The sequence below is a fragment of the Agelaius tricolor genome, unplaced genomic scaffold, assembly GCF_023055355.1.
Source record: "Agelaius tricolor isolate 1412-34295 unplaced genomic scaffold, bAgeTri1.0.p SCAF_84, whole genome shotgun sequence".
NCBI classification, from domain to species: domain Eukaryota; kingdom Metazoa; phylum Chordata; class Aves; order Passeriformes; family Icteridae; genus Agelaius; species Agelaius tricolor.
Genome location: NW_027269344.1, coordinates 40,425 through 65,203, shown reverse-complemented (window position 1 = coordinate 65,203; position 24,779 = coordinate 40,425). Strand labels below are relative to the sequence as shown.

General features: G+C 52.4%; 1 protein-coding gene and 1 long non-coding RNA gene across 2 annotated transcripts; both read left to right on the top strand.

Moving 5' to 3' along the window:
• The first annotated feature begins 544 nt into the window (after window positions 1–544).
• Window positions 545–18,144, top strand: LOC139585559 (uncharacterized). The gene is given in 13 exon segments (XM_071418356.1): window positions 545–607; window positions 946–1,056; window positions 3,400–4,057; window positions 4,249–4,312; window positions 5,142–5,190; window positions 6,230–6,339; window positions 7,096–7,213; window positions 7,607–7,706; window positions 8,129–8,325; window positions 9,227–9,364; window positions 12,273–12,418; window positions 12,457–12,616; window positions 17,593–18,144. Coding segments are annotated over 13 exon segments (2,466 nt in total).
• A 3,473-nt stretch (window positions 18,145–21,617) lies between these two features.
• Window positions 21,618–23,501, top strand: LOC139585554 (uncharacterized). The gene is made up of 3 exons (XR_011677118.1): window positions 21,618–21,729; window positions 22,386–22,451; window positions 23,174–23,501. It is a non-coding gene; the product is annotated as an uncharacterized lncRNA (long non-coding RNA).
• The last annotated feature ends 1,278 nt before the right edge of the window (window positions 23,502–24,779 follow it).

The following is a 24,779-nucleotide window of genomic DNA, read 5'->3' as shown; positions in this document are numbered from 1 at the left end:
GTTGGCAGTGAGGCTGTCCTGCAGCAATGCTGGGCTGGGAGATGGAGCAGCAGGGAGGGGAAAGGGGCAGTGATTCCTCCTCCCCTGCCTGGCTGTCCCAGTCTGGAGCGTCCTGGTGCTGCCGAGGCCCTTGGAGCGTCCGGCACTCAGGAGCCCGGAGCTCACGGCTGCTTTATAAAGCTGACAAAGTCGGCAGGATGGGTCTGGGTATGCTCTGCAGCAAACTGGGTTTATTGGTACAGGAACAGGGGACAGGTAAGGTTCATCTACAACCGGCAAATGTTCATGCACTTCAACAATGACGTGGGTCAGTACAAGGACCGGGAGAGATCCCTCAGCAAATCCCGCACGGGCACAACAGACCCAGCCTGGACACAGGGAGGGAATTTATTACCAACCAAATCACAGCAGCACAAGGAGAAGGGAAAGAAATCTCTCCTGCACCTTCCCCCTACCCAATGGGGATCACCCAGAACAGGGGTCACCAGGGCTCTGCCCAACGGGGGTCACTGGGGATCATCCAGCACAGATCCTCCCATGGGGGATGGAGCTGGAGCAGCACACGAAGCTCTTCCCACACTCGGGACACTCGCAGGGCCTCTCCCTGGTGTGCAAGTGCTGGTGAGTGACGATCTCTGAATCCCATTTGAAGCTCTTCTGACATTCCAAGCACTCATACAGGGCCATTCCCCAGTGTGGATCTTGTGGTGCTTGCTGAGGTCGGAGGTCCCACTGAAGCTCTTCCCACATTCCCCACACTCCCAGGGCCTCTCCCCAGGGTGGATGTTCAGGTGTTCCATCAGGGTGGAGCTGTAGCTGAAACCCTTCCCACATTCCAAGCATTTGTGGGGCTTCTCCCTGCCATGAGGCTTCTCCACCAGCTCTGAGCTCTGGCTGGATCTCAGGCCGCCTTCCTGGCTCAGGGGGGCTCTTTCCTCCCTGCAGCTCCCTGGGCTGGGTTTGCAGCCCCTCCTCGTGCGGAATGTCTGGGCCTTTTCCTCCTCCTCCATCTGGCCACAGCTTGGGAATGACAGACCCTGGTTTGGGGAAACCAAGGTGGGAGCGCCTTGGAGTAGAGGCTCCTCCTGGCCAGGTCCATCTCTAGAAGTCAGCAGGAGTCTTGTGTCCATGAAAATCCCCACAATGTCAAGATTCAGCCCCAAAAAGCTCTCCCAGCAGTTCCCTATTGCTGATCTCTCCACTTTTGGGGTTCCAGAGGTTTCCTTTCCTTAGGATCATGGGGGTCCAATGGTTCCAGGGCTTCTCCATTCTCTGGCATCCTGCTCAGGGATGATCCAGGGCCTTTTGGGGGTCCATGGGGGCCCTTCTCCCCTGATGCTCTACTCTGAGATCCCAGGGATCCCAGGGGTCCCTCCTCTCCAGGCTCCCCCCCTTTCCAGTCTGCCGGGGTCCCCCAGCTCTGGGATCGCCCCTCTCTGCTCTCCCCACTCTGGGGGTCCCAGGGGTTCCCCTCCTCTGCTCTCCCGGGGGTCCCCAGGACCAATGTCCTCCCCTGCCCATACTGGGCAATGGCCACGTGCACCCCCAAAGATCCCCCCAAGGGGCTCAGCTTTGGGCTCCTGCAAGATCCAAACCTACACACACAGAGAAAATAAAACCTCCCAGAGACACCAGATGATATTTGGGGTCAATTCCACAATCTGCGAGCTCCAAACACACCCCAATAAAAAACCCTCTCAGGGACCCCCCGACAGATTTGGGACGACCTCCCCCTCCCCGCTCACCTGCAGGACGAGGTGGGGGCGATGGTCCCGCGGCTGCGGCCACAGGGGGCACTGGAACCTCCTGTTCCTCCTGTTCCTGCTCCTGCTCCTCCTCTTCCTGCTCCTCCTTTTCCTCTCTCCCTCCTCCTCCTCCTCCTTCCTAATCCCACCTCCTCCCCAGTTCCTGCCTTCTGTGTATTTAGAGTGGAGGACCTTGCTTGTTTTTAGAACTAGAACAAAGATCCCAGATGGAGCAAGGCTTGCTGCTTTTAGTCAGAACTATCAGTGACTAAAGGTCACGTTTCCTTTGCTTTGGTCCTGTCCTTGTTCTCCTCAGTGTTCAGGCTGGGCTATGGGGTGTCCTTGTTTGCTGCATTTTCCGAGTTCCTCTTGCATCCTTTGGCCCATGGGCTGTGCCCTGGGAGGGTTCTTTGTGCTCCTTTGTGACACAGAAGAACCTTCCAGGCGGTTTCTGCGTGAGCTGCTGCTGGGATGTCACAGGAACAGCGCCACGTCCCCGTGGTGTTCCCGTTGCTGTGGGACACGGAGGCCTCAGTGCCCAGAGTGGCTCTGGGCTCGCTGCCGGAGGATCTTCCTGCCCGAGGCATTCTCAGCAGCCAGCCCAGCCCTGTCCTTCTGTGCTTGCAGGGCTACAGGCTGCAGGCGTGTGCAGCACAGCCAAAATGATCCAGCACGTGGCTGCTGCAGTTTGCACTCTGTACTCTGTGGCTTATTCGGGGTATTTTTTAACCCATTTGGCACGTAAGTTGAGGTTTTCCCTCGGTGCAGCATCTGTGGCTTTGGGCTTGCTGTGTGCTTTCTGTTCTTCCTCTGGAGCTGAGTTGATTTTGGAACCAAATGGCCAGGAAAACACCATTGCTTTGGGAGAGCTCCTGCCAGCAGCTGCAGCTGAAAAAGGGGGTGTCTGCAGCCAGCGGGGCGTGCACAGCATCTGCAATGAGCCCTGGGGGGTTCTGTTCCCTCAAGCAGGGAGTCTGTGCCAGTTCCATCTGAGCCTGGAACTGCCTCCCTTTGCTGCTCAAGCCAAGAACTGACCCAGCCCAGTGTTTTGTGCTTGTTCTCTTGCTTGCTGTGGGAAGGGACTGTGGCTCCTGGAGGGATGCAGTGAAAGCAAAATGCTCTCTTGGGGTTGCCTTGCTCCGTGGCATTTCCCAGCACTGGCAGTTTTTCTCCTAACAGCATCTGGTTCATGTTCCCTCTCCCATTGCAGGGCACCTCATGTCTGCATTCCGAGCAGCTCCTCCTTCGGTGAGTGGGAAAGGAACCTTTGGTGTTTGGAATTGTGCAGCAAGTTGTGAGCTCGGCATGTGGCAGTCGAGGGCCAGCCTGGGAGGCTGAAGGAAAGGTCCTGTCAGTGTCTTTGCAGCAGCAGCAGCAGCAGCAAAGGGATCCCTGGCAGTTTTCTCCTTTTCTGCTGAAGAGTTTTTGAAGAGCTGCAGGTCTGGTTTTGCAGGCAGAGGATTGCTTGCTGGCTTTAGCCATGGTGGAATATCGAATTCCCAACAATAAGTGGCAATGTCGACTTTAGCCCATTGTTAGTTGGAACAGCTCCAAACCCCATTTCTGCTTAGTGCAGCTGGATGTGCAGCTGAGGATAAATAAGGTGATAACTGAGATAGAACTTCCTGTCCCTCACGCTGCCGTCTGTCCACAGGGCACAGAAGCAGCACCAGAACCTCCTGGGGCTCCCTCTGCTTCCGAAGAGGAGGCCCAAGAGGAGGAAGACAGCAGTGAGCTTCCTGCTGCTCTGGGGGACGATGGTGAACTTCCCTCAGTGCTGGGAGATGACAGTGAACTTCCCGCTGCTCTGGGAGACGAGGGCGAACATCCCGCGGGGTGGGAATGCAACGGCGAGGCTCCCGCGGGGTGGGACAAGGACAGGGGACATCTCCCGGCCTGGGACGAGGATGGTGGATGTCCCCTGGTGTGGGACCAGAGTGGCCAAGCTCCCACGGAGTGGGATGAGGACAATGGACATCTCCCAGTGTGGGATGAGGATGGAGGACATCCTGTGGCTTGGGAAGAGGAGAGTGAACATCTCCCAGCATGGGAAGTGGACAGCAAACATCCCCTGGCTTGGAAAGAGGATGGCGAACCTCCAGCATTTTGGGAAGAGGATGGAGAAGCTGCAGCATTTTGGGAAGAGGATGGAGAAGCTCCCTCTGCTTGGGAAGAGGACAATGAACCTCCCTCCGCTGTGGGATCCTGGGCTGAACATTCTGACAGCAGCACAGCCGGGCAGCCAGAGGGGAGAGGGGAGTGGTGCCTGATGCAGCTGAGTACGTCTGCTCTGTTCCTGGGTGCCCGAGCAGGTGCTGTGTGTGTGTCTCGGCATCAGCTGCACCCAGTGTTGCTCTGCAGCTGAATGTCACCGAGCCATTTATTGTCCTTCCCCAGCTGACACCAAGGGGCTCACGGCCCCAGGGAGTGGGGCTGGTTGTGGCTCTGCTGCAAGGCGGGGTCTCACTCTGGGAGGGAGCGTCTTCCACGTGGTTTCTTTCAGGGAACACCGTGAGCGAGGAGGAGCCTGCCGAGAAATACCTGGAAGTGGAGCAGATTGGCCAAGGGTAAGTGCACGGCAGCTGCTGCTGCACAAGCAGGGGCGGGTGTTGTGCTGGTGCAGGATCGAGTGAGAAGTCAGGAGAGCTCCAAGCACCTTCAGACACTGGGCTACCATCCTGCTGTCTCTCAGTCCTGATCAGAATTGATAACTGTGGTCAGAAGGTGCCGTCAAAGGCCCCTGAGGCTGGCAGTGTCCTGCCTGCAGCAAGGAGCAGGACCTGGAAGATCTTCTGTCCCTGGAACTGGATTGCCTAAAAGAGCAACTCACCATCTGGTGACTGTCAGAAAACAGTTCTCAAGAAGATTTCTTTCAAATATTTTCCTTCAAAAAATATCACTGGTCAGGGTTATCAACCTAATGGTTTAGAAACAGAAACCAGAGATGAACTAATAAGTGCTCTATTCTAGCACAGGTAGCAGACCCCATCCATTCAGTAACAGACACAGAGCTGATGCACTCTGGGGGAAAAAGCATCACCTGCCTGATGGCAGGGCCCTTGTAGAACCTGCAGGTCTTAGGCAGGAAATGGAAAAGGATGAAATGCATTCTTTTCCAGTTCTTTAGACAGCCATCTCTCACCTCAGGTTTTGAACTAAAGCAATTCAGGGTGGACATTTGGATTTGCTCCAGCCCAATTCCTTCATGTTGGGTCTCAGTTTTCTCCTGCACACCTTGCATGGCAGAGGGCTGGTGGCTGCTGTGCTGTTGTTGGAAGGGTCGATGCACCCAGGTGTTTGTGAACGCTGCAGGCAGCAGAGATCTCCTGTCTGGGCTGGCTTTCACTGCCAGGGCCTAAAGCGCTGCTTCTTTCTTCTCTGCTGTTTTGTCTCCAGGGCTTTTGGAACCGTTTATAAAGGACTCGACAGGGCCACTGGAGGAGAGGTCAGTGCCAACACACCCAGCACGTCTGGCAGCTCTCCAGGGCTTTCCCCTCTGCTGGGAGCTGTGGCTGCAGCTTTGGGGGCCAGCAGAGCTTTCCTGCCCAGGCTGCTCCTCTGAAGGCAGAGCAGTGTCAGCCTGCAGAGCACAGCTGGGACAGACTTGGTCCTTCTGAAGCGCCAAAGGAATGCAAGGAGGGCAGCGGTGTCTGTCAGAGCAGGACACGCTGGCTTGGCCTTCATATCTAAAAGTGTGAATGCATCAGCTGCTGGAGACTGAGGCCCAATTTATCTTCATCCCAACCTCAGACAGGAACATTATTTAGCTATTCTTAGCTAAAGTATAACACTATTATTTCCATCCTGCCTTTCATTTTCAAAGGATACCTCAAGGCCTAATTAGGGAGAGATCCTGCTTGGGCTCAGTTTGGGGTTTTAGTCCTACTTCAGCTGTTCACAGAGAGAGAGGGAGAGAAATGAGGAGATGGATATCCAGAGCAAAGCTCTCTCCTAAACCCTGAAGTTTTGTTTGGTCTGGTGTCAGTGACAGCCTGTGACAGGGATCACCTGAGCAATGGGTGTGCGTGTCTGCTTTGTTCTGCAATCCCAAACAGAGCAGCTGGATCTGAAATCATGACCAAATCCCATAGAATTGCTAAGGGGTTCCTGGCGGTTTTGCTCTGTTTTCACAGAACCAGAATTACCTCCTGCTTGCAAAATGTATTTGAATAATAATAGTAGGAGTGTTGAGGCCATTTGAGAAGACTGTAGGTGCAGAGAATGTTGTTAGAGCTTTGAGGCTGACAGCTGAGGGACCATTTCTGCAGAGCTTGCAAGGCCAAATGTCTCTGGCCATGTGTCCTGTAAGCAGCCCCCAGCTGGCAGAGCAATGGGCTGTGGGAATGGCCCTTGCTGAGCTCTGGTGTCCCATCCCAAGGCAGTTTGGCACAGCCCGGCTCCGTCGCTCCACAAAGACTCGCTCCGTGTTTGCTGTGGCCTCCTGCCACAGACTCCTCCAGTTCAAGGCTGCAATGTCTCTTCAGGTGGCCATCAAGAAAATGAGTCTCAGAGGGCAGAACAGGGAACGAGCTGTGAATGAGATCCTGCTCCTGAAGGACAAGAAGAACCCCAACATTGTCAACTCTTTGGACAGGTGAGTGATTCAGCTCTGATCCCAAGCCCGGGCCCTGCGTTAACCTTTCCTGGCATCCGGAGTCTGTAGCCTGTTTTGAAAATGCCTGACCCAGCCACATCTTCCCAAAATAACAGCCTGGCAGTTCACTCCCTCCACGTGCTTTTGTTGCTTTGCTTTGGTTTTTCCTTCAAGTGACCCCGTTTGCTGTGTCTCCCAGCAAGTGCTGATAAACCACAGCAGAAATTATTTCCCTTGGCTTCTTCTTCCCAGCCCTTTTCCATTGCTACAGATGCCAGGAAGATCGGGTTCTTGTTTCCAGAAATGCCTCATTTGCCCATTTTTCACTGGCCTTGCCTGTTTCTGAAGGGACTTTCTGAAAGGTTTTCTGACTGCTTTTGTCCCAAGTGCTGCACGGCCTCCTCCCCTGGATAACCCTGGCAGTTGTGTTGCCTTGTTCTGGAGGGAATGGTGGAACTGATGAGTTCAGAAGCTGAACCAGCTGGGGCCAAGGGTTGTGGTTCCACATTGATCTGGGCTGTTGCTAAACTGCATTTTTCACCTGCTTGCCATCTAAGGCCTCTCCTTTCTCACAGGTGTCTCCTTCCCCTTTAGACTGTGCAGATTCCAAGGGCTGTGCAGCCTGGCAGGAATGTCTCTCCATCTGATTCTGTCCTCACTGACAAGTGACCTGGAAACAAAACTCCCCTCCAGGCTTTTCCATGGGGGAATTGAGCTCTGCACTTTCATCTCCATGCCATTGTTTTCCTCTTCCAGCTTCCTTGTGGATGGAGATCTCTGGCTGGTGATGGAATACATGGATGGAGGAACTTTGCGGGACGTTGTCAGACAGACACGCATGGCTGAAGGAGAGATGGCAGCTGTCAGTCGGGAGGTGAGGGATCCTGCTTGTCACTCCCATGGCTGGGACACGATGGTCCTTCCAAACAGGGTGTGAGAACAGGAGTGGCTCCATGCTCAGGGCTTTGTTTCTGAGTTGTTTTCATGAGCTGGAGAAGAAAGAGCCTCTGCAGTGAACGGCCTGCCAGCATCACTGCACTTCTACTCTGTTCTTGTTCTCTCTCCTGCTGTTGTGGTACTCTCTGTGTGCTTTGGATTTGATTTGCTGTTCTCAGCTTTGCCTTGAACCGTTTGCCTGGAGCTTGTGTGCACTGCACTCCTGGCCTGTCACAGCAAAGCTGCTGCTGGCAGAATTCTGAGCTGTCCTTTCTGGTGTGATATATTCCGGCCATTGGTTTTTGCCCTCGTGTTTCTTGTTCTCTCTCAGTGTCTGCAGGGCCTGGATTTCCTCCATTCCAACCGGGTGATCCACAGGGATCTGAAGAGCTCCAACATCCTCCTGGGCATGGACGGCTCTGTCAGGCTGGGTGGGTGTTCCTGGCCAGGCACGGCGCTCCCGGGCTGCGGGGCTGGGGCTGCTTCCCAGGGAGGGCCAGAGCCCCACAAGGGCTGCTGGGGGCACTGCCCGGCCCCTGCTGCCAGCTGAGAGCGGCTGCCCCTGCAGAGAGCTCAGGAGAGGAGCAGGGGGCCAGCAGTGCCTTTGCTCTGGCCATGGCCCTTCCAGAGGGGCAGCAGTGGGAATCTAAAGCTCCAAGGGAATCAGTAAAAGCCACTGCAGGAAAGCAAGCTGAGGGTTTCTTGAAGGGCCCAGTTCCATCTTTCCTTGGCTACAGCCCTGAGGGCTTTTCCAGCTGACTTCACTACTACACTCTCAGACTGAGCGTGGGGAATCTTTGTGCTTGGTTTCCTCATTGCAGCTGCCTTTGACAGGGTTTGTTTCTGTCCTCAGCTGATTTTGGCCTCTGCGCTCAGCTCAGCCCTGAGCAGGACCAGCGCAGCTCCATGGTGGGCACTGCTCACTGGATGGCCCCAGAAGTTGTGACCAGATCTCCTTATGGCCCCAAGGTGGACATCTGGTCCTTCGGCATTGTGACCATCGAGATGGTGGAAGGAGAACCTCCTTACTTCAGGGAAACGGCGGCCATGGTAAGAGGCAAATTCTCCAGTGGCTGCAGAGGCTGCGAGCACAGGGGGACCCTACACTGGGAGCAGCAGCTGGAGGTTTCTGCACATGGGAAGGGAATTCCCAGAGGACTTGTGCCTCCACACAGACGAATGTTCTGCAGTCTCCAGCAACAATTTGCTTTGGGCTTTTCGTTATTGCAGCTCTTCTAGCTGAGAGGATGACCTGGAAATATGAAGCAAGTGCATCAGCTCTAATGTTATCTTGCAAGAAAACCCCACACCATCCCCAAATCCCAGCCCCAAACCCAACAAGATTTCTGCAGGAGTTTCTAAAAGAGGTTTTGCAAGATGATCTCCCCTGATTCTTCTCACTGGGAAACTTGTTGAAAACATGAAGATGATGGTTTAACATCCCCATAGTCTAACATATTTCTTTCCTAGTCCAAGCTACTGTGTCACCAAGCCTGAGCTTTCAGCATCACAAACCTCCTGTTTCTTGCCTGGCAGTTTCTGGGATGGGGCATCAGGAATGCATTTACTTGAGTGTCAGTGGCACTGCAGAGATGCGCTTGATGGAAGAATCCTCTGAAATAACACAGGCAGACCACAGTGACTCTGGAAAATGGCCTGTAAAGCTGGTGTCCATATTTGGAGAAGCAAAATGGGCTATTTCTGATGGAGGTTCCTACTAACAAAGCCAGCCAATGAAACTGGCTCTCAAGGCGAGATCATTTGGATGTTGCAGTGGCTGTGGCAGCCCCAGGGTTTGGGTTTTTTGCTTGGCATAGCAAAATGAGCTCTGAGCAGCATCTCTGGCAGGGAGGAAAGTGGCCCTGGAGCTGGGGCTGAGGCCCCGGGGTGGATGTGAGCCCGTGTGGGTGTGAAGGGAGCTGGCAGAGCGCTGAGTTTGCTTTCCCTGCAGGCTCGCGCTCTGATCCGGCAGAACGGGACCCCGCAGCTGCAGGAGCCCCGGCGCCTGTCGGCTCTGCTGCGGGACTTCCTCGAGTGCAGCCTGGAGCCGGACGAGGAGCGGCGCTGGGCTGCCCAGGAGCTGCTGCAGGTGAGAGCCAAGGGCTGCAGGGGAAGCAGCAGCGCCAGGGAGGGGTTTTCTTGTGGGGCCCCCTCCGATAGTCTCCAGTCTCGCTGCGTTCCACGCGCAGAGCGAGCAGAATCCTCGCCCGCTGTGGCCTGGCAGGCTCCTTTCGAGCTCATCTGGACCTGGTGCCCCACAGCGAGCAGGGACATCTTCAAGCAGCTCAGGGGCCTCAGAGCCCTGCCTGACCTGAGCTTGGATGTTTCCAGGCAGGAGGCACCTCCCGCATCTCTGGGCACCTCCTGTCAGTGTTTCCCCACTCTCCCGGTTAAAAAATTCTTCCTTAGATCTAATCTGAGCCTGCTTCCCTCGATTTTCAAATCATTTCCCTTTGTCCTGTTGCAACAGAGCCTGTGAGGAACTTGACTCTGGAAAGTAACCGTTCATTTCTTTATTTTTTATCCTTTGGGCAGCACCCATTTTTATCATCAGCCAAGCCTCTCTCCAGCCTGACCCCTCTGATCACTGCAGCAAAGGACCTGAGGGAGCAGCAGAGCAGATGAAGCACTTGAGGACAGCTTCTTCTTACAGTAGTTAGGACAATTAGTTAGTCATGGTAGTTAGCACTGGTAGTTAGTTAGGGTAGTTAGCATTGCTAGTTAGTTATGGTAGTTAGAGCAGCCTGATTGTTATGAAAGTTTTATGAATAAAAACGCTCTTAAACCTCAACTCCCCTGACGTGTCCCTTCCCTCTCCCGCTGTGACTCAGCTGCCTGGAGCAATGTGAGGGGAGGGCGGGCCCAGCCTGGCCCAGAGCTGAGCCCCAGCAGAGCCCTGGCAGAGCCCAGAGCAGCCTCGGCACCTGCAGAGTCAGCCTGGAAGGAGGCGCTTGGAGCCTTCTCGGCTGCACCCGGCTCTTGGCTACAAACTGTGTGTGCTGGAAAATGCCACCGGCTCTGCAGGAGGGCAGAAGGGGCCCGGGGAAGGCCCAGGTGCTCCATGCAAGGGAAAAACCTGCCCTGGGTTTGTTATAAATAACTAGGTAGTGCTGGCTTTTGCTATTATGTATTGACTTCTGCAAAATATTCTTAATCACAATGAGTTTGATAGAGTACAGTTTGTAATCACTTTTCACTGCTTTTGCTATAGTATAATTTGTCAGCTCTTTGTGGCCAATGCCTGGCCCGTGTGTAGCTCATATCCTCAGAACATCATTTATGGATGATATTTTAGTTAGTGGACAGTGTGAAAAACATACATTATAGTTTTGGCTTTTGCAAAATATTAAAGTGGATGCCATGTGTTGTGCATTAGAATGTTAACTTTTACAGAAGTAGCCGTAGTTGTGAAATAATAACTAATGCTTTTATTTTTGTAACTAACTGACAATAACAACTCAGAGATATTTGTGAAAGAGCTAATGTTCATTTAAAGTACTTGTGGAAATAGCTAAAAGCGTCTGCATGGTCAGATAACATCTAAGGAAGGGATGTGATGAGGCCCCTGCCACTGACCCTTCCACTGTCAATAACTGTCACCTGCTGAAACCACAGAACAGGGGCCCTTGTGAGACAGTGACACACAACCCTCAAAACAGCAATCCACGATTCCTGCACGTGCTCTAAAAAGGCGAGTTGGGGGTCAAACCAACCTAAAGAATTCCTGGAACATGTAAATGAGTTCAAGGAAATGTTTGAATATGTAATCATTATGAATATGTATTTGAACAATACAATGGAGAAACTAGACAAGAAGAGTTGCTGTGGTTAACCGGTGTGCCTCTGGCCATTGCCAACACCCAGCGCTGTTACTGATTTGTCCCTTATTATTCCTTATTAAACTTTCAAAAATTCTAAAGAGTGAGGCTCATTTCTCACAAAACCCAAGGTGCTCACCCCTTGTTCTTCCCCCAAAGCCAGGATTTGTCAATCCTAAACTTTGTCTGGACGGAGGAGAAGGAGGCTGCGAGGAAAAGGAAGATGCACTGGTGTGGAGGCCCATGGGAGTCTCAATCTCCCACCCGTGTAGGACTGGTCCCTAATAAGAAGAATAGATTTCAAGGTTATGGTGACAAGCTTGCTTCTCCTATAGATCTTTGCCGGCACATGCTGATTTTTGGAAAGTTATGTTACCCCATTGGCCTGTTGGCCTAATTACCCTAGTTCACCCCTATTACCCATCTTTGATTAGTCCCTAGCTCTCTGTCCCTCCATTGGCCCCAGTTTACTGCATTCCTCTGCCCCTGTTTCCCTATTAGCTGTCCCGACCCTTAACCCCTCCTTTGCACATTTTCCCCCATATCCATTGGACCCTGACCCTCAGCTCCACCCTCACTACCCCATATAAAAACCCCCTGTGCCCTCAGCTTGCACCCTGTCTTTGTGCCTGGACCCTGTTCAGCTCTGTCCCCTGCTCCTGTACCAATAAACCCAGTTTGCTGAGATCATACCCAGACCCATCCTGCCGACTTTGTCAGCTTTATAAAGCAGCCGTGAGCTCCGGGCTCCTGAGTGCCGGACGCTCCAAGGGCCTCGGCAGCGCCAGGACGCTCCAGACTGTGACAGCCAGGCAGGGGAGGAGGAATCACTGCCCCTTTCCCCTCCCTGCTGCTCCATCTCCCAGCCCAGCATCGCTGCAGGACAGCCTCACTGCCAACGCCATCCTGCCAGGGATGGACTGGGGGGATCTCCTTCCCCTTCCCTCTGGCATGGAGGCAAATCCCATCTTCTCCTTGTCCACCCTCCTTCTTCTCCTCATTCTGTCCTACATCCATCTATGTTCCTTTCCCATCTCCTTCCTCCCTTGTTCCTTCTTGTTCCTTCCTCTCCTCCTGCCTTTTCCTTTTCCCTTCTCCCTGTCTCTTCCTCTCCTTGTCCTTCCTCCCTCACGCACTGAGCTGCGGACAGAGACCAGGGAGAACAAATCCCTGCCACAGAACCTCGTGGAAGAGGCCATTTGGAACAGCTCCTCGGCGCAGGAATCCAATGGGGAGGAAAAGCCCCAGAGATCCCACACGAGGAGGGGCTGCCAACCCAGCCTGGGGAGCTGTGAGGAGGTAAAAGCCTCCCGGTGCCGGGAAGGGTGAGGGGATTGTGAGAAGAGCTTCAGGCAGAGCTCAGCCTATAACTGGTGCCTCCAAAAACGGCGGTGCCAGATGCAGAGATCCATGGGGATGCAGAGATCCCCCTGCAGATCCATGGGGATGCAGAGATCCCCCTGCAGCCCCCAGAGCAGCCACGCTGGAGCACGGAGGATATCCCGCCGAGGCTCGGTGGGAGTGTGGGCAGGGTCTGCTGCCGGAATCGGTCTCTCTTCCCGTGGAGACCGAGCCGGAGCGTGGGCAGCCCCCACATGGCTTATGGCGGCTGATCCGGCAGCTCCCGGCAGAGAAAAGGCAGGTGGGAGACCCCGGCAGCAGCGGCGGCGGTGCCCAGCGCAGCTGGCACGGGCAGGGCAGCCGGGGATGGGATGGCTGGGACCCGCCCTCGGTGCGGTCGGCGCGGTGACCTCGGCCCACGCGGCAGGACAGAGCAACCCCCATCTTCCCCAGCATGGCCGGCAGAGCGGCCGCGGGCCGGGCAGTGGGAGCAGGGCACACAAATTCACCGCCAGCGCCGGGGCAGGTGGAGCTGCCCTGGGCAGTGAGCCCGCACCTGGGATGGAAACCGGGGCAGGCGGAGCTGAGGCGGGCAGCGAGCCGGGACCCGGGACAGGCGCCTCGGCCGCGAACGGAGGGGGCAAGAGCTGCAGAGGATCCCACTCTCTTTCTGACTTTTCCTCTTGTTCTCCTCCCTTTCATTTCCCCTTGTTCTCTTCCTGTTTTGTCTCGGGTGTTTCTCATGCTTTAAAGATTTTTATTCTCCTAAAATCTCCTGTCTAACCTATGGCATATTCTCTTTCTTCTAGATTAAATGGGTTTTTTTACAAATAAATCCAGAGCCTAACAAATCTAAACTTCTGCTTAGATACTTTGAAATGGTCGACGAGCTAACTCACGACCTCCTAATGTTGTTTTTCTCATCACCTTTTTATTTATCCTTTGGCAAATTAAGCATCTTTCAGTTTCTTGCTTTGCTACTCCAAAAATCCCAGTGCACCCATAGTTCCTTAGAAAATGATCACACAAAGCTTGATTACCCCAGTGGGTTTTCTGATGCATGTCTTCTAATATTTTCCTAGTAAGCACATTTTACTAAGTAATTGTCTTCCATCAAGAAGTTTCCATTTCCCTGATTTATCTTGTTCACTTCCTGTCTTGTTTCATTCTTTTTTCTCGCCTTCCCTAAACTTTGGAATTTCCAGTTTTTCCTCGTTTGGAGTTAATATTAACATAACTCACTCAGCTCCACTTTCTGCTGTATCCTTGGCTTTGTCATCTGCCAAATTATTTCCTCTTATTTCTGGGGTCTTTCCCTTTTGGGGTTCCTTAATATGTACTATAGCTATGTCTTTTAGGTAATTTTAATGCCTCTAAAACCTCTGAAATAAGTTCCTCATGTACTAAACCTTTTCCTCTTGAATTAAGTAATCTTTTTCCTTTCCAAATTTTTAAAGGTATGTACTACGCTAAAGGCATACCTTCAATCAGTAGATATGGTTCCTTTATTTTGTGTTAAATATTCTAGTGCTCTTTTTAAAGTATATAATTCACAAGTTTGAGCTTACTAGTTTAAGGTTAATTTCCCTTTTTCCATAGTTTGCATGTTGTTCCCATCAACTACTACATACCCTGTACTTTCTCCTTTTGCAAGGAGTTGTATCTCTGTTACCTAACATAACTCCCAAAGGGCTATTTTTTTTTCTTTTTTTTTCCCTGTAATCCAACTTACTGGTTTTCTGTCTCATTTTTCAAGATCTTATCTATTCATCATCTGCCTCTGTTTTTCACTTTCACTAACAACCTAAATACCACTTTTCTTTCAACTACACACTTAAAAATAAAAAACCTTTTTCTCACACTACTTTCAGTGCAATCCACCTCCCTCCAAGGAGATATAGTGAAGCTTAAAATACACAATCTACATTACATATACTTTCATTTGTCTACATTCCCTCGCTTCTATTTCTCATTCACTTCCACACATTCTTTCACACGCTCAGGACACAAAGTGGATCCCTGTTGACAGAGAATCGCGGCTCCCTGTGGCCCCCTCCCCTTGGCGTTGGCCTCTGGGTCTCAGTATCTCCCGGCCTCCTGGGAGGGCCCTGACTCTGCTGCCTCCGGTGCCCGTTCACCTGTGAGGCTGATTTGTGTCACTCACACTCTTCAGCTACGGCCCCCTCACAGGCCCGGGGGGACAATGGCCCGTTTGCAGTCACACACATGCTCTGTCGCAGCCCCCACCCACCCAAGGGACAATGGCTTATTTGTGGGTCACACACACCTCTTTCCACAGCCCCCCCTTCCCACCTGCCCGGGAAGCTGAGGCTGATTTTGTGTGTGACTCACTCTCACACACAAACAAGACAACAATAAGGTACCTTTTACATTCACATCACCTATTACAAGTTTAGGTGTTTCCGGTCAGTCCCGGTGCTCTTGGATATCCCTCAACCCAGCTGTGTTGGCCAACCCCAGGTGCTCTTGGGTGTAGGAGCGTCGGGGGGTAGGACGGTCGGGACGGACGGAGACGAGAGATCTCTGCAGCCAGGCCCTGGAACTTGCGGTTTATTGCAAAGGGCCCGGGTGCAGGGCCCTGCTTGGAGCTGCCAGGCACAGCTCGGAGCAGGCCCGAGAGAAGAGAGGGGTAGAGAGGATGAGAGGGTGAGAGAGTAAAACATAAGAGAGCAAAAGCGTAAGAGAGTAAGGTTCCCATTACAACACAATAAATCTTCTTTTGTGTCGAATGTTCTATTTCTCAACAGCTAATCTAGTACAAGATGCACGTCCTATAGCATTTACATACAGCCTATAAGAATCATTACATTACCACACTGTGTTACATTTTAAACCATAAAAACTCCTCTTTGGACCCCTTCTGCCAAGCTGGCAGGATCTGCTCTGACCCTCGGATCTGTCTGCAAGCAGAGGGAATTGTTCCATCAAAAGGGGATTACCTGCAGCCAGCCACACCATTGTTTTCCAGTTGTTCAGTAACTGAGGTATCTCAAAGCTTGCTTTGATTTCAATCTTGCTTATAGTTTCTATATTGTCAAAATCTTTTGCCAGACAATCATATTTATAAGGCTTTCCTGTTTCATCTTCCCCAACACTTGGGCATTTTTTTATTTCTCAATCCACCTGTGTTGTCCAATCCCAGATGCTCTTGAGCATATCCTCAATCCAGCAGAATTTTGCTTTACCCTGAATGCTCTTGGAATATTAATCCCTCAACCCAGCAGGTTTTTAGGAGCCCCTTTTGTCCCATTTGCTAGTGGATTGGGCTAGGAAACTCCTCTGCTCCCTTCCTCCGAGGGGTCCAGCCCCTCTCTGAGACCCAGTCCCAGTTACCCCGGGGGATTCTCTCACTCCTTTTAACATTCACTTTGTCTCTTTACTGGCCACTTGTGACTGTAGTCACAAGGGTTTTCAGGATGAAGAAGAGACGAGAATGTTGACTCCATGATCAGAAGGCTTGATTTATTACTTTATGATATATGTTACATTATGATATATGTTACATATGATATACGTTACAAATACATTATTTTATGATATATGTTACATTATACATTACATGATATATGTTCTATTGCTAAAAAGCAATAGAAAGGAAAAGGTTTCTTGAGAAGCTAGCTAAGCTAAGAATAGAAAAGAATGAATAACAAAGATCTGTGTCTCAGACAGAGCAAGAGCCAGCTCTGCCATGAGTGGTCAAGAAATCCAAACACCCACAGGAGACCAATCACGGGTCCACCTGTTGCATTCCACAGCAGCAGATAACCATTGTTTACTTTGGTTGCTGAAACTGCAGCTTCTCACAAGGAAAAATCCTAAGAAAGGATTTTTCATGAAAGATGTCTGCGACATGTCACCTTTTTTTATTTAGTTAAATTAAAAGGAAAAAGTGTTTGTAATTTTCTCTGCTGTACTCATGCCGAAGAAAAAGACAAACACTTGACAGGTTTTCTGTTGCCAATCAAACTCCACTCAAGTGCTCCTGTGGAATGCACTGGCAATTTCTTCACCCGTAGAACATAAATTCTATCATATCACTAAAACAATTCTATAATATAAGAAAATGCAAAAACAATGCAAAGAAAATTCAAGTCCAAGCAGCTGAGTTTCAGGAAAAGTCCATGGCTTGAAGATGTTCCTCTTTGCCATATCTGAAAGTTTCTTTTGGTCCTGAAACAGGCTTGCTACAGAAAAGTCCATCAATAGTTATCAAAAGTCCATTGATAGTCTTCAAAGAATTTTGAGAAAATTTCTGAAATGTCTTGCCACAGCCCTTTATTGAACAACTTGGGCTGAAGCCAATCCCTGGCTCCTCAATGCCTCTGAGCTGCTGCCAGCTCTTTCACCCTTTTTTATTCAATTCAATTTAATTGAAATGGTTTGTTTTGTTGTTGTTGTTGTTGTTGTTTTTTTTTTTGTCGGAAAGAGCAGCAGCAGCAAAGGAGCCAGAGAGAGGCCCTTGGGGGCCCTGGCCCATGTGGAAGGATCAGGAACCCCAGACCTGGCCCACAGAAAGGTGGCCCAGGACCAGAAGGGGGAAGCAAAGCCCCCAAACCCAACAGGAGGCCGGGAGGTGGCCCTGGCCCAAGCAACCAAGGCAGACAGCCCAGGCCCAGCCCCCGAGGCAGGCTCTGCATTGGCACAGACCCGCACCCTGCTGCCAGTACAATGGCAGAAGGGGTGACCAAACGCTTCCTTTCTCCAAAATCACCGAGGCATGCCGGCAATGGGAAGACAGAAGCTGTCCCGAGAAACTTCGTCTCGGGTCTGGGGATGTCCTTTCCCCACAGCAGACAAGCGATGCTCGCTTCCTGCTGTGCCCTCTGCCGCTGCGATGCAAATGCACCAGGTGTTCCTCCCATCTGCCTCATGGCACCACCGCCACCCCCTCTGGGCTGGGGACCAGGGGCAGAACTTTCGGGACCCAGCTCCCCCTCGCTGCTGGGGCGCGCGAGGGGTGGCAGAGAGATCCGCATCCCCCAGGGGGAAACTCCGGACCAAACACCCCCCAACCCGCCAAAAATGCTGATCTTGAAAACAGGCAGCCCGGCTGCGCCCACAGCCAGCTGTCGGGCCATGCCTCCTCCATGGAAGGACAGGCTGACGCCCTCTTCCCCTGTCCCAGCTCCCCCCGTAGGGGCAGCCCCGGGACAACCCGAAAAACTCGGGGAGGAAGTCACGCTGGATGCAGGAGGCGCCGCTGCAGCTGCCGCCGGCTCCAGGGCAGCCTCTGACGCAGACACAGAGGACGGAGTCCCCGCAGGGGCGGGCAGCGGGGCCGCCTGGGGAGGCGGCGGGGGCGGCGGGGGCGGCACGGGGTCGGCAGCATCTTCTGCTCCGGGCTCTGACATCGGCCGCGGAACCGCAGTCGCAGAAGGCGGCGGGACGGCCGGGGGGAGCGGTGGATCGCTGTTGCCCAGCAACATCGGCGCAGCTGCGGGAAGCGGTGTCTCTGAGACCTCAGATGCAGGCAGGGAAGCCGGCGGAACCGCGGCCGGAGCGCACACAGGCTCCCCCGCAGGGGCGGACGCGGGAGGGGCTGCGCGGGAAGCGCCCGCACGCGCGGGGCGGGTTGAGGCGGCGCTCGCGGCGCTGGCCGGGGCGGCGCTCGCGGCGCTGGGCGGGGCGGCACCGCCCACTGCCATCCCCCCGAGAGCAACGGGAGGGGGGAAAAAACGGCTCCGTCTGAGCATGCTCGGAAGACGCAGTAAAAAAAACTTCGGCTGCGGGCGAAACTTCGCCCCCCGCTGTGGTTCAGGGGGGCTGGAAAGCAGCAGAGCGTCCCCCTCCAAAGGGTCTTCCCCCGGAATCGGGGGGAACGGGGCTTTGCCCTTGCAGTTAGCAATCCAGGGAAAAACAGCTGCTCTCCGTTTCAAGACTAGAAAGAGCAACAAAAAGGTTGGATAAATTGAGGGGCATCCGAACCCACGGCCCAAAAAGAATTGGAAAATTTAGTCCATACACTCCCAGACAAACATATCGAGGGCATATAGCACATTCGTAAAAAACCCAAAGAGCTTTGCCCATCGAAAAAACTCATAGAAATCTGTCTCCAACAGGAGAATTCCATCCTCTTCACCCCATTTTTGCCAGAGGGCAATAAGTTTCTCCTCTGAAGGGGAGAATGGAACCTCATCCTCTAGGGGAGAAGTCCTCTAGGTGAGCAGCCACAAACTGCGAATGGCCTCATCTTCAGGAGGGCAAAAACCAACAGTACCTTGTGACAGTGTCCAGGACTCTCTGGCTACCTGCATGGTGCTGCTGAGCTTTCTGAACATCTTCCTGGAGGCTTTTCAGAAGGTTCTCTTTGTGGTCAGCCTTGCTGTGAACTAGGTCCAAATTTGGATCTTCAGTTCTTCAGCTCCTGGCTAGAATCCACTTCTGTGGTCACTTGTGAAGCAACCATCAATGCCACACATTCAGGGTTTACCCAGTGCAGCAATGCTCCTCTGGTGGTCTCACCAAGTGATGATTGTCCTCCTCAGTCGAGGGTCACCAATTGTGACTGTAGTCACAAGGGTTTTCAGGATGAAGAAGAGACGAGAATGTTGACTCCATGATCAGAAGGCTTGATTTATTATTTTATGATATATGTTACATTAGACTATACTAAAAAGCAATAGAAAGGAAAAGGTTTCTTGAGAAGCTAGCTAAGCTAAGAATAGAAAAGAATGAATAACAAAGATCTGTGTCTCAGACAGAGAGCAAGAGCCAGCTCTGCCATGAGTGGTCAAGAAATCCAAACACCCACAGGAGACCAATCACGGGTCCACCTGTTGCATTCCACAGCAGCAGATAACCATTGTTTACTTTGGTTGCTGAAAACTGCAGCTTCTCACAAGGAAAAATCCTAAGAAAGGATTTTTCATGAAAGATGTCTGCGACAGCCACTTACCGTGGAAAGTCAGAAACGCAGCATGGGAGACTCCAGCACTCACTTGGCAGGTCTGGCACAACCAGCCCGCCTCTCATTCACTCACATTCATCCCCCCTGAGAAATACTTACCAATCCCTTTTCCTTCCCATGTTCTTCGTGCACATTACTACTCTTAGGGGGCCAATTGCCGTGGTTGTAGGGAGCCTTTTTCCCTTGTCTTTGTTTTATTGTCTCCTTTTGTCCACCATAACCTGTGTCTGCCGGTCACCCCAGGGGAAACAGAGCAAGGCTGCTGAAGAGGGCAGGGGGCACCTTCCCCACTCTGACTCTCCTGAAGCACCGGCAGCGAGGTGTTGGTAACCATCCTCTGCTACCAAATTGTGAAAAACGCCAATCACTTGTTTTTAAAATTTTTAAAGTTTAATAGTAATAAAATAATTATCATAATAGTAATACAATTAGAGTAATAAAAATTTGGACAATTTGAATTAGGACAATATGAGACAACAAATACAAAGTGTTATGGAGTCCGGGTACCTTTTTCTGGGCAGCACAAGCCCTAAAAAGGACACCTGTTAACAAAGGATTAACCCTTAAAAACAATAGCCTGTTGCATATTCATACACTTCATACATGATGCATAAATTCCATTCAAACATGGGTTTCTGGTCAGTGCCACCTTCTTCCTCTGAATCCTAACAGCGCCTTCGAGGCGGGAAGAAGTTCATTTCTTCTGATAAGAGGGCAATAAATTCTTTTTCTCTGAATGATTTAGGTGTCCTGGGGCTGCTATCTCGCTGCAAGTCCTTTCTTTAAAGAAAGTCTCTTACCAAACATAGTTTCTATTTTAATATTTTGTAATAACCTAAAACTGTATTTAACCCACTTCTTAAGAGAATTAATACAGCATTAGTTTCTAACACAAGATGTATAATATTCATTTTCATATTTGCGAAAACCCAATCACAAAATATGCACTTTTCACAATTATAATCCCACTTACTTCCAGTCTCTCCCAGCATGGTCCCAGCTGCCACCAGCATGGTTCCAGTTGCTTCCTCAATCAACTCAGTGAGTCCCAGTATGATGCCATTTGCTCCCAGTGGCTCCCAGTCAGGCCCAGTATGGGGGATGCTGTGCAGGGTGTGCTCACTGTGACACTCAGTCACTCCCAGTATTAGTCCAGTCACTCCCAGTATGATCCAGATATGAGCCCAGTGTGCTCCCAGTCTCTGCCAGAATAAACCAGTTTTGCTCTACATGGTTCCAGTTGCTCTCTTTCACCCTCACTTTCCTTCCAGTCGCTCCCAGTATATCCCAGTGTACCCCAGTTATCTCTAGCATCTTTCCAGTTCCTTCCAGTATGATCCCATTTGCTCACAAGCACTCCCAGTCAGCCTCAGTGTAGTGGCACTCACTGCCAGTATGATCCCAGTCACCTCCAGCCATGATCCCAGTTCATCCCCGTGTAAGCCCAGCAGTTTCCAATCACCCCCAGTATGCACCCAGTTCCTTTCAGTTGGTCCTAGTATGTTCCCAGTTGCTCACAGTGACTCCCAGTCACTCCCAGTATATCCCATTTGCCCCTAACATGGTCTCAGTTGCCCCCTGCAGGCTCCTACTCACTCCCAGTACAATCCCAGTATGATCCCAGTATGATCCCATTCTCCATTAGTGCAATCACAGTGTGCCCTGGCATGGCAGTATGATCCCAGTATGATGTCAGTACAAGCCCAGTACAGCCCCAGTCACTCCCAGTATGATCCCAGTATGATGTCAGTACAAGCCCAGTACAGTCCCAGTCACTCCCAGTATGATCCCAGTATGATGTCAGTACAAGCCCAGTACAGCCCCAGTCACTCCCAGTATGGTCCCAGTGCAGCCCAGTCCCTGGCAGTGCTGCCACTGCTGGGATCCCCCAGCCCTGTGTGCGTTCCCCCCTGGCGGATGTGCCGGGAGGAGCCCCAAGGGCTGGCAGTGGCCAGGCAGGGTCCCCAGCAAGGCCCAGTTTGGATGTGCAGCCCCCAGTTTGCCCAGTTTGCCTCTCCTTTGGCCCGGGCCGGGTTCCCCCCGCCCGCAGCGGCTGGGAGCAGCCGAGAGCCCCGCGCTGCCCATCCCGACCCGTCCCGGCTCCATCCCCGCTCCTGCCGCGGGCTGCGAGGGCTGCGAGAACGGGGCACCGAGGGTGTGGCTGCTGCTGGGGCAGGAGGAGGAGGCAGGGAAGGGCAGGGATGAAGGGGGAAAAGGAGGTGGGGCTAGGGGGGAGGAGCAGGGGGAGGAGGGATGGAAGAGGAGGGACAAAAGCGGATCGAGGCTGAACTGAGGGAGCCACGCCTTCGATCCCTGCCTGAATTCGCAGCCCCCACCTGTGGGATCATCGCCCCCCCCATGGCTCCGGTGAGCGGGGAGGGGGAGCTCGGCCCAGATATCCAGAGGGTCCCTGGGTTGGGTTTTTGGGGGGATTTTGGAGAATGAAGAAGTCCAAGGCTGAGTGGAAAAGGCCCCTTGGGGGGACATCGGGGGGTGGCGGTGGCAGCTGCCGGCAGAGGCAGCCTGGAGGAGCAGAGCCCTGTGTGCCCCAGGAGCCCAAAGTGGGGAGCCCAGTGAGGGGGGAGCGCCGCCATTGGCGGGAGCCTCAAGAGCCTGGAGAGGGGCAGGGGGGACTCCTTGGAGCCGCTGCAGCCCAGAGCAGAGAATGAGGGGAGAAGGGAGCCTGGGAGCCCAAAAAGCCCCAGCATCCCGAAATGGGGAGAGCGAAGCGGGGGGAGCTTTTGGCATTGCTGGGACTGCCAGCAGCCTGGGCAGGGCAGGCACCGCGGAGAAGGGGGACCCCCAATCCAAGCGTGACCCCCAGTAGCTGGGACAGGGGGGAACCCCCGAACACCAGAGGGGAGGGACCAGGGACAGGGAACTCCTGGGTGGCTTTTTCAGGGCTGAATCTTGGTGTTTGGGAGGTTTTTCTGGAGCCCAGATGGCCGCTGACTTGTAGAGATGGACTCGGGCAGAGGAACCATCAAACTCAACGTGCTCATCCCTTGTTTTCCCCAAACCAGGATTTCCCATTGCCAACACTTGGGAGGCTGCGAGGAAGAGGAAGATGTTCTGGGACACTGAGGCAGGTGAGGGGGAAATCAGTGTCTGTTGAATGCTTAAAATCACAGGGTTTTGGAAAAGCTTCAAAAGACAAGCCTCAGAGACAGTAGAACTGATTAGAGCTTTGCAGTAACCATAAGATTGGTCAGCAGAAAAGTTATATAAGAAGTAGAAAGTAGGGAGAAATAGAACAATGGTCTGTGCATTAACACTTATCTAGAATAACTCCCTAACCTGCAGAAAAGTGTATCTAGAAAGATATTAGGAAGTTCCAAGCTTAATAATGGAGCTCTGTGCATTGTGTTTTAAGGCTTACAAGCAGGTATTGTATTTGAAATAAGGGAGCATTGTTTTAACCGTCAATGTGCTTATAGTGCTTGGATAGAATTACTGTCAGTATGGCTTTGCTTTGCGTGATTGGTCAAAAACCTTTTAAAGTAAGTTTGAACATGAAGTTCTTTGTCTGCTACCTGTGATGTGAGCTACTGGCAACTTACCATTGTCATAACCAAGTAATGAGACAGATGCTGGGAAATAAAACAGCTCAGGACACGTTCCTAGCAGTCCAGTCCTGTTTGTGATTTGTGCACAGCCCCGAGCTGGCGATGAGTGCCCCTTTCCCCTCTGTGCTGCTCCATCTCCCAGCCCAGCAGGGCCCCCGGCTGCAGCTCAGCCCTGGGGGGATCTCCTTGCCATTGCCTGTGGCACGGAGGCAAATCCCATCCTGTCCTTGTCCTTCCTCCCCCAGAGCAGGAGCTGAGCATGGAGAGCAGGGAGGACAAATGCCCGCAGCAGAACCTGGTGGCAGAGGCCGTTTTGAGCGGCTCCACGGCGCAGGAAGCCAACGGGGAGGAAAAGCCCCGGAGCTGCCGCACGAGGAGGGGCTGCAAACGCAGATGGCGGGGATGTGAGGGGGAAAGAGCCAGCCTGGGCCGGGAAGGCGGCCGGAGATGGAGCCAGAGCTTGGAGCTGGTGCTCCATGAGCAGCTCCATGATGGGGAGAAGCCTCACACATGCGTGGAGATTGGGAAGAGCTTCAGGTGGAACTGCGACCTGATTGTGCACCAGAGGACCCACACTGGGGAGAGGCCCTACGAGTGTGGGGAGTGTGGGAAGAGATTCAGACCAGCTCCCATCTCCTCCTGCACCATCGGATTCACACAGAGGAGAGGCCCTTCCAGTGCCCTGACTGTGGGAAGGGATTCAAGCACAACTCCACCCTCATCACCCACCAGTGCATCCACACAGGGGAGAGGCCCTACGAGTGTCCCCAGTGTGGGAAGAGCTTCTCCAGCAGCTCTAACTTGACCCAACACCAATGGAGGCACCGGTAAGGGAAGCCCTGCGAGTGCCCCGAGTGCGGGCAGAGCTTCGTGCGCTGCTCCAGCTCCATCCCCCACTGGAGGAGGCACTTTGGGCACAGCCCTGGTCACGCACATTCCCTGTGATCCATGTTGGGAACACACCTGGCTGCTTAGCCCTTTGGTTTGGCCTTAATTTTCCTCTGCTTCACCTTCATCCTTGAAAAACTCTCCAAACTGGGTTAGATGAAGGAAATTGATCGAATATATCTGCAGTTCCATAATTTCTCAGTTGTTTTAGAGGAAATTTAGGATTTGGGGACACGTTCTGTGTGGAATGCTGCTGTTGCTAAGAGGCAGGAATTTGATCTCATCCTTCTTGTGTTGCTAAGAACTCCTCCCCTGACCCAAACCCCAACTCCACCCTTCGGATACCCTATAAAAACCCCACTGCCCTGCCTTTGCCCTGTCTTTGGGGGGTAAGAAATGGATTCCCAGAGGATCAGCCATTTTCCCACTGGATTCCCAAAATTTCAGCTTTTCTTCTCCTTCTCCTTCTCCTTCTCCTTCTTCTTCTTCTTTTCTTCTTCTTCTTCTTCGTCTTCTAAGGGAGGAGGTTTACATTTTCCATTTCAGTGGAGGCTCCTGAAATGGGGAGACCCTCCCAAAGACGGGACATGTAAAATAGTTCCTGAAATATGTAAATGAGTTTGTCGATATGCATGAGGGTCTATGAATATGCAACAGACTGATGGAATTAAAACCAGATTAATTAAGGGGTGTCCCCGGAAATAACTCGGAGGTCTCAGTGGCCATAACAACCTTTGCTGGATGGTCCTTGTCTCCCATGACATCAGCCTGTTGCATATTCATAGACTTTTTGCATATCCATAAACTACTTTACATATTCCAGGAGCAAAATTGGCTTCATCCTGTTTGGGGGTCCCACCCCCCTTCCAGCTCAATTTAGGGTGTCCCATCCCCTTCTCAGCTCAATTTGGGGGTCCCACCCCCCTCTTTTCCCCTCTCTCCTTCCCCTTTCCAATCGTTCCC